Below are 8,838 nucleotides of genomic sequence, written 5' to 3'. Positions count from 1 at the left end.
CGCTCACCCCTGTGTTGCAGCGTTGAAGAAGGAGGCGATAACTGGTTTGCAACTTCTGTGCATTTATTTTATAACACACAACGCTTAACTCCGGTCACTGTTGGCCATGACCACGCCGAACATCCAGTCCACAACAACGGAACCAGGAGCCCTTCTTCTACGGCCCAAACTTGGGTTGCCCCCCCCCAATAGAACCACACTGACCTCTGCTGTAACAGTAGTGCATAACACTAACAAATATAAACATTTGCTTAACTGATGAACTCGTAATGACAGGGACACATTAACTCAGGTCATTACAATATAATACTTTATTATGTCTATGGTCGTCAGTTGATGTGGGCGTGCTTGTAAACTCACACGTAAACGGCTGACCGCTGAGTTGCGTTGGTGACTGATTATCACATAGTTACGTGAACAGCTTCAATCTTACTATAATATCCTTTGTAGTTGATCTAGTACATGGTTGTTTGTATTGTAATGTATTTCATAGAAGTAATCTAATGTAGCCTCTGATCTGTGTTCTGTGTTCACTTTAAAGAAATAATGTAACAGATAGCAAGATAGCCAGGTAGCCTATGTTTACGTACTTGAAGGTGTTATAGCAATTATTAGACCATGTATTCCGAGCAGTAGTGTCGTTTGTTGATGTATTATACAGTAAGACTGATATCTATTTCACAATATGTTATTAATGGGTTTAGTATTTTATCTTCTATATACTAATGTGTTACATATCTGTTTGTTTATTGTATTAATATATTATAGACTATTTATATATTTATATTTATATAATTATAGTGTATTTTATAATTGTATGTGTTGTTAATCATCCAGTGTCTTAGTGTGTGCTAGGCCTATCTGTTGGCATGGTTAACAAAATATTTTCAGCTCAGAAATAAACAGCCAGCGCTTGATAAAGACACAATTTTTGTATCTCCGTTTCTTTCCAATCCACAGTGCTACCCGGCCTGTAGCTTTGTACCTGCCCAGAGTCTGAGGCCGGTAACACACCCTCCTGCCAACCACCTGCACGAGTTTCCAAGACATCAGCTGCCTTCATCCAGCACTCTAGGTCAGTTCACAACACATATAGGTTTTTTTCCTTCAGTGTAGAAGGATGATTCTGTTCTCAGCAGAATTCACCTGCTATTACTGTTCTCCATCAGCTAGTTTGTTATTTTTGATGTATTCAGGCCTGTTCTGATATCTGTGTTATTTTACTCTCCCAATAACTAGGAATTAATATGTCAGCGATGATGGTAAGTGTTTTCTTCTTTTGCATGCTTTTTCAGGCTGTCATTCAAGGATTTGGCATGTGAACTTCCTATCTTGGATACGTTCACTTTCCACATCTTTGAAAGACAGGCAGTGGGCTTATTATATATTGATATTGTTTCCGTGATTTACCTGATTTCTTAAAGGCATTGTGTTTTTCTCACTACTAATTATTTGATTCATAATTTAAACAGGGTGTTTTCAGACTGTACTCTGTATAATGTACTGTAGTTGGAGAGAAAGCAGGTAAAGACACGTTGTGAAACATAAACACACACTTGACTGTGTGAAGAAAATGACACTAAATTGTTTTTACAGCAAACAGGACAAGGTCAACAGCTACTGTTTCCAGACCGGCCAAGCCTGATGACCCCTGTGTGATTGTTTCTTCTGTGAAAGGTGATTCAATACGGGTACGTCTTACTTTAAGCCATCCTGAATGTTATGTGACCAAAATGTTATTATAGCCAAGCCGAAGGCCCCGCTGCTAGGCCTCGGGATAGAATAGCAGGCGCCCAATTCGTTGAGGATGCTGTCCTCCCAAACTACCAGTTTACCTCACATACATTTCAGTTTTAATCTAACAAATAAAATACAAATTTCTATTGTGGTATATATATATATATATATATATGTATATATTAAAAAAACACACCCATGCCATTCTATACTGTATATATAGAGCAAATTAAACAATAAAATTCTACTGCATCAAATAACAAAACTATGACAATACATAGAAAGAGTAAAATCATTATTTTATTTCCTACATTTAAATGTCTACTGCATGTTGTGTAACCATTTCATTATTTTACAATATTAAACCAACACTGCTATTGTGATATTTCTTAGTTACAATTAAAGAATACAAGCAAATTACCTGAAAAGGGTATGTGTTACTACCATTGATGGATGAATTGTGAACAGTTGTTCTGCAACTCCTGCAGCTGCCCCAGTGGCCTAATGGATAAGGCACTGGCCTCCTAAGCCAGGGATTGTGGGTTCAAGTCCCATCTGGGGTGCACAGCAGAGTGGCGCAGCGGAAGCGTGCTGGGCCCATAACCCAGAGGTCAATAGATCGAAACTATCCTCTGCTATGTATTTTATAAGACTGTTGATGAAACTCTCACCTCCTGTCTAATTCTACTCTCCATTAAAGGTGCTCTAAACGTTGTTGCGTGTCTTTTAAGCTACATCATTTGTTGTCACGTACAGCAAACATCTCCTCACTATCCACTAGCTGCCTGTCCCCGGAGCACACTGTAAAAACGCGGTCTCTGTAGACAGCCCAGGGTCTACAAAAGGCAACAAAAACAAAATGTGCCAACCTGCACCACGAGGCATACACAAACAGTTTTTCAGCGTTCCAGCCAATAACCGCCAAGAAGGATTTGGGGATGGAGGGGTTAGTGCGCGGAAGCACAGAAGGGACGGGGAGGGGACGGGATGAGGAGGCCGGAGGGGCAAGCTAGTCTCATTTTGTTTGAAAATACTTCGAACGTCAACAAGAAGCAACGTCACCCAACATTGCTTAGAGTACCTTTAAATGTGAAGCAGTGGCATCAGCATACACAAACTGTAGTAAACATTGTGTAGAATCACATTTTTCATTTGATTTCAGTCAACATGTAAACCATGGCTGTTTCAATTTTCAAATACTGTGATTTTCTGTAAAAGATAATCATCAAGACTTTACTGAGCTTTTCGCATCTTGTCGGCTACAGACTCCCTGTGGTTGGTCAAGTTATTTAGGACACAATTGTTGGTCAGCATAGACAGTTTGGAGTTCAGTTTGTCTTTACTTCTCTCCCAACAATGATCTCCTTGATCCACATTTCTCCCTTTATTGTCCCCTTCTTCTTCAACCTCGCTCTCTTCATCGCTGCGTTCGTCTTTTTCCAGCTGGAGACAGAAGCATATACAAGGTTTAAAAAAAAAAGTGTGACCAAACCGAGGATCTAGCCTGCTGTGAGATGTTAATTTAGAAATCGACTCCATGTGTCTATTCATATCAAAGCTACTTTTAAAAGGTTACAAATACTAGCCAGGGATGCTATCTGTTTGATTTCACTACTGATTCTCACCTCGCCTTTCAGGAATTTATAAACCATGCGCAAGATTAGGCCAGCCCAGAAGATGTGAAGAACCTGCAGCACCATCAGCAGGACGTTGAAAAAGTAGTAGCCGGGAAAAGGTTTAAAATCCTCCATGGACAGTACCAACGTGGTATGGATGATTCTGTAAGTATCAAATAATAAAAGTAATGTTGAAAGAAGTGTTTCTGACAACAGACTACAAGGCAGCAATGCTGCATGAAGTAGTTAAACATTTTATTGCCAAAAGTGGAAAAAAACAAGAGTGAACCCTTACTTGGTGGGAAAAATCACCAGTCGAGTTACAAGAAAGACCAACGTAAACACAACAAACAGCGTGTCACATGTTCTCCTCCAGCCAGTGCCGTAGTTGAACATCTTGGCAGACTGCAAAAACACATGATAGCAGTGATAAAAACACATACACGTAAAGCAAAGCCACCACACTAAACAAAACATGGGTCAAGCATTAAGAAAAAATGACTTTATGAGTTAACACTGGGGATTGGAATAATAGGTAAAGAGGAAAACATGTCGTAACATGGGGAAATAAAAATGAGCATGTACTGTATAAGTATACATTTAGCTCATTTTTGTCAGCTCAGTTCATTAAGAGTCTGTAACAAGAACAGACTTGCATACATTAGAAATGTTATTAGCATCCTTTGTGTGACTTTATTGTTGTCTTTACTGTTGTTTCTTTCAACATGTCTTACTGAGAGCGAGAATCCCGCTCAACCTTTTTTATGTATACTAATACTAATACAGTGCCCTTTAAATGCATGTCTGTTCGGGAGGTGTCGATTGCTTTACCTCCTGTATTGCTGCATGAAGCTCTCTCGAATCTCTCACAAAAAGTACTGCACAAAACAATTTTGAAGTACATGTACTTCACTTGAGAATTTCTATTTTATACTGCTTTATACTTCTACTCCACCACATCTATTACATCTATATGTATATTGGTACTGAAACCAAGTGGAGGTTGATAGACAGACAGTTAGTTTGGTTGCTTGCCTGCTTGCTTTTTTTTTTAAACTCTGCGCTCTGCTACAGCCTCATATGAGAAAGACAGACAGACGGACCGTCAGACAGAGATTCCTTTCTTAAACAAATAGGTATTTTCATGTACAATCCATTGTTTTGAACAATAGGGCCAGACTAGGTAAACAAAGGCCATCTAGGGGTTCTAAAGTACTTTTAGCCATTAGGCCTTAATCACAGGATCTTCTTGACACAATTTAACTTTCTAAGAACAACTTTGAGCACAGAGTAAATCTCTGACTGTAGTTTACTTAGTTAAGACAGTTTGTACGGCTTCACAGACACAGACATAGAGGGGAATCTATAGTGACATGCCCTGAAGAGATTCATTCAGGATTTGTTTTTATAAGGTCCCCTGTGTCTGTTTGGCCATCGCCCTAAAGCCTGAATAGATGACATGGCTAATGTTCTCAATGTACAAGTGGTTCTTTTGAATCCCACCGTTACATGAAAGCAGCAGGACAATGGGAGAGTATGTGAATTCAAGCGTTACCTCAAGCAGGATGTCAGAGGAGTCGTGAAGTAGCATGACCAAGGTGCCGATGCGAAGGTAGTTGGCACAGTAGGAGAAACTCAGCAGGAAGATGGTAGCCAAATGGTGAATCACCTGTTCTTTAAAATCCTGACAAATCACACATATGAATACTATCTACTCAGTGAAATAAAACTATCTTAGCATGGCAACAAGGTAATTTGTAAAGTCACTGATTAACCATGTGTTAGTGAAGTTTCTCATTAAAGCAACGCTTGAAATAAGAATTACGACCAGGCTGAACCAAACATGAGGCTTGTTCCTTCAATTGTGTAATTTTCTCAAAGGAAATATGTTTTGGAGCAATGTAGGTTAGAATGGATGTTGAGGTCCTCACCTTCCGCTTGACGTCCACAGAGATTCGGAGAAGCAAAGAGCCATAAAACCCCAACTCTAGCATGTAGTACCAGTAATGAGCTCTCTCCATGATCTGTGGATAAAACGTCATTCAGTAGCACCAGGACATTTACCCTTGGCACAAAAATGAAGCCATGGTTAGCAACAAAGGAACAAAACTCTAAATGTCGATGACATTGTACAGTTAATAGCTACATTCTTTATGTCAATATTTGTATCATCAAACCTAGTCTTTAAAGCCATTTGTTTTTGAAGGAAGGGTGTATGAAAGGAAAGCAGTAAATGAAGTAGAGCTAAAGTCATTAGTGAGTAAATTGATCAGTTAATTATCAGAACATTAATCTGCAACTATTTTGATTATCGATTTTTTAAATCATAAATGTGGTAGTTGTAGCTTTCTTAGTCTTCTGTGATGGTAATACTTTACCATTAATTATTTTTAGGTTTTGGACTTTTGGTCAGACAAAATAAGACATTTGAAGACGTCTCCTTGAGCTTTGTGAAACTGTATTTATAAAACTGTATTTATACTTCTTTCTAATATTTTATAGACCAAACAATTAGTAGTGAAAATAAATCTTCCAAAAGTATTATAGTATGTAGTATGACAGTATAACAATTACTGCCACAGCAGCTTTTCTGCTAGGTATACAACTGCATGACCTCATAAGCTATTTATGGGCCATTGAGTGTCAGCTGAGCTGTGCAGCAGAGTGGCGCAGCGGAAGCGTGCTGGGCCCATAACCCAGAGGTCGATGGATCGAAACCATCCTCTGCTATTTTGACACTTTAAAAGTCAATATCTGTGTTTTTATCAAGAAAAACCTAATTTATAATGAAACTAAGCATTGATTATGATGATTAGTTTTATAAATGTATTGTTAGGGCAGAGTTCCTCTAGATTCAGTAACAGGCTGAGTTATATGTATATAGCTAAAGAATCCTGTTTTTTTTTCAGAGCTTGAAAGCAATCACATTTAAGTGGCGGGAGAGAACTCTGGCAAACAATAGGAATACAATAAATAAAACATAAACACGATTGATTTTATCTTCCTAAAAATGTCATTCCTTAGTTATTGAGTCATTTAGATTTATTTACCCATAGGATTCAATTGAAAGGAAAGTAACATAATATTCATTGTTCTTAGTGACATGAATAAGGATGGAGATTAGTTCATCATAGTTTTCCATAATTTCCTCTTTAAAACAAATTCAATCCGTTTCCTTCAAAGTCAGGTTTTAGGGTCAGACTACCCTTATAAACTAATCAGAATGAACAGATTTCACATAAAACAAGGCTCTCCTCATCATGTTTTAATGTAGGACAGTAACGAAAAGCAACTTAAAAATAAGAGGAAATTATGTTATGTCTTCACCTGAACTGGATATTTCCTCCAACATTCCCTCAGGTCCCAGAACCATGGTCTCTGTAGAGAAAGAAAAAATAAAGACACATATAAAACAAACAAAATAACTTGAATAGAAATGTCATTGCTATAAAACGTTTTGGAAACTCATACTCACATCAATCAAACAGGCCAGTCCAGCCGTGAAGGCTGTGATGTAGAAAAAGAACCTCCAACTGCCAGACAAAACACTTTATCAGACAGATCAGACAACAAGTCTACAAAATAATTAAAGTGCCCCTTTTTATGCTCCTTTTCGGGTTCAAAATTGTATTTTGAGGTTGTACCAGAATAGGTTTACATGGTTTCATTTTCAAAAAACACCATGTTTTTGTTGTACTGAACATTGCGGCAGATACTGTTTTAACCCTGTGTTTAGGTCTTTGTGTTAGCTACAGAGTAAGACATGTCACTTGTTTTAGCTACAGAGTGAGACATCTCACTTCTATGCTATATTTGGTAAGAGTCACACATGCGCAGTAGCTAGGTAAGATCACATCAGCTAGGTAACTTTTTTACAACTTTGGTCTGTACAAGGTAGGATTAGCTGGGAGACTTCTTCTAAACAGGGGGTACTTGTGGAATACCTTCAGAACAAGGACGATAAAGTAGTTGTTTTGGGGATTAGGGTGAACTAGTGTGTGTTGTAGCAGTGTTTTGCCATTGAGAACAAGCTGGCAAGCTTCAGTTAGCCACTTTGTCTCGGCTAGTGATGTAGAAAGCCGTTCAGATTTTAAACAGCTCAACCAGAGACTGAAGGCAGAGGACATTCAGAAACCGGATCTCAGTCAAAACAGCGTGGATAGTTTTTTTAAAGGTTGTATGTGTGTGAAAGCACCAGAGACACAAAATAACACTCCTAATCCCAGAAAAATTAGATTTGTTTTATAATATGGGCACTTAAATACTAAGATAGCTTGCAGTGCAGTGAGAACTCTTGCGATAAGTTCATTAAGGGGTTTCCCCCAGCTCTTGTGCTGTTGAGGGAAGTCATCTGTAAACTGAACAATGAAAGTGTTGTGGAGAGAGAGAGGCAGCACTCACGCAGCTTCACCAAACTTCTTGGTTTGACAGGGCCTGTCTTGGTTTCTGCGAAGTCTGAACCAGGTCTCAATCTGCCTCTGCGTTTTGCCACACAGCGACATCAAATGAAGTATTTCACTCTGAAACAGCAATGGAAGGGATGGAGAGCTGAATGTGATCTTAGAAGATACTGGATATGACTTATTCATTATTATTACAGTAATGATGTAATCGAAATGGCAGATATAAAGGAGGAAATGACAAAAGGGAGAAAACGATAGTGGCAGAGAGATCATCTCAATTTCACTATCTACTAAATGGACAGTGGTGTTGAGTTACTCCAAGTGTTGTTGAAGCTAAATGTAAAGTGTTAGCCGAATAAGTGCAGTAACGTTTGTCTGTAATGTCTCCTGAAGCAGATGGATCCTTATCTGCAGGTTTCTTAATCAAACAGGGCTGCTGGGATTAATGAAATTGGGTTGTGTGATGCGATGAAGCATTTTTATATTCTTTTGTAGTATTTTGTACATACAAGCATTTCTAGTTTACCCAAAAGCTGAGAGTATATGACTCAATGTAAGTAGTTTTTTTTTCCTAATGACAGGTTTAGCAGGAACAAGGAACTGGAGCCGTCACCAAACCCCTCAAAATCCTTGTTTTTCACACAGAACATTATTGCAACATAAAACTAACTAGAGGAAGTAAACATTTTAATTAAACATTTGAGAACGGAAAACCAACTCCTTCTGGATGATGTTCAAAACGGGCTACAAATAAAGCTGAACATGGATGCATGGTGAGGCCTTTTCAGACTAACCTGTGTCGGCTGTTTGCTCCTCTGGGTGTAAAACGACTCCAGCTTTGGGGAGGGGGCAGCAGTTGCTTGTATTCTGTTCTTCACCCCCAAACATCTGCCCATGGGTGGGGCAAAAAACCTAGAGGCAACAAAAGACAGCTTATATTAATGATTCACCACTAACACATACTGTGGGACAGTCGGGCCACCAGCCTGCAGTTGTTCTGCCAGAAATATGCATAAATATAATCGGAATAGTATATATACGGTATATATATATAATATATATATATATATATATATATATAT

General features: G+C 38.5%; 1 protein-coding gene and 3 non-coding genes across 6 annotated transcripts in view; 3 read left to right on the top strand and 1 right to left on the bottom strand.

Annotated features, from left to right (window-relative positions):
* Positions 1-2,227: 2,227 nt before the first annotated feature.
* trnar-ccu lies at positions 2,228-2,300 on the top strand. Its single transcript has one exon. It is a non-coding gene; the product is annotated as a tRNA-Arg (tRNA).
* Positions 2,301-2,303: 3 nt separating this feature from the next.
* Positions 2,304-2,375, top strand: trnam-cau. The gene has a single exon. It is a non-coding gene; the product is annotated as a tRNA-Met (tRNA).
* LOC117953649 (ceramide synthase 2-like) overlaps positions 2,304-8,838 on the bottom strand; it is a 12,327-nt gene continuing 5,792 nt past the window's right edge. For all 3 annotated transcript variants that reach the window (XM_034886898.1, XM_034886896.1, XM_034886897.1), the window contains 9 exons: positions 8,551-8,668; positions 7,755-7,873; positions 6,829-6,886; positions 6,681-6,731; positions 5,285-5,377; positions 4,909-5,037; positions 3,649-3,758; positions 3,363-3,516; positions 2,304-3,180 (listed from right to left, as the gene is read on the bottom strand). In XM_034886898.1, the coding sequence (XP_034742789.1) occupies positions 2,971-3,180; positions 3,363-3,516; positions 3,649-3,758; positions 4,909-5,037; positions 5,285-5,377; positions 6,681-6,731; positions 6,829-6,886; positions 7,755-7,873; positions 8,551-8,668 (1,042 nt within the window). In that variant the 3' untranslated portion in view covers positions 2,304-2,970. The remainder of the gene's footprint in view (positions 3,181-3,362; positions 3,517-3,648; positions 3,759-4,908; positions 5,038-5,284; positions 5,378-6,680; positions 6,732-6,828; positions 6,887-7,754; positions 7,874-8,550; positions 8,669-8,838) is intronic.
* trnam-cau lies at positions 6,012-6,083 on the top strand. The gene has a single exon. It is a non-coding gene; the product is annotated as a tRNA-Met (tRNA).

This window comes from Etheostoma cragini, chromosome 12 (genome assembly GCF_013103735.1).
Source record: "Etheostoma cragini isolate CJK2018 chromosome 12, CSU_Ecrag_1.0, whole genome shotgun sequence".
NCBI classification, from domain to species: Eukaryota; Metazoa; Chordata; class Actinopteri; order Perciformes; family Percidae; genus Etheostoma; species Etheostoma cragini.
The sequence above is the reverse complement of the archived record's forward strand: the minus strand, read 5'-3'. Positions and strand labels throughout refer to the sequence as shown.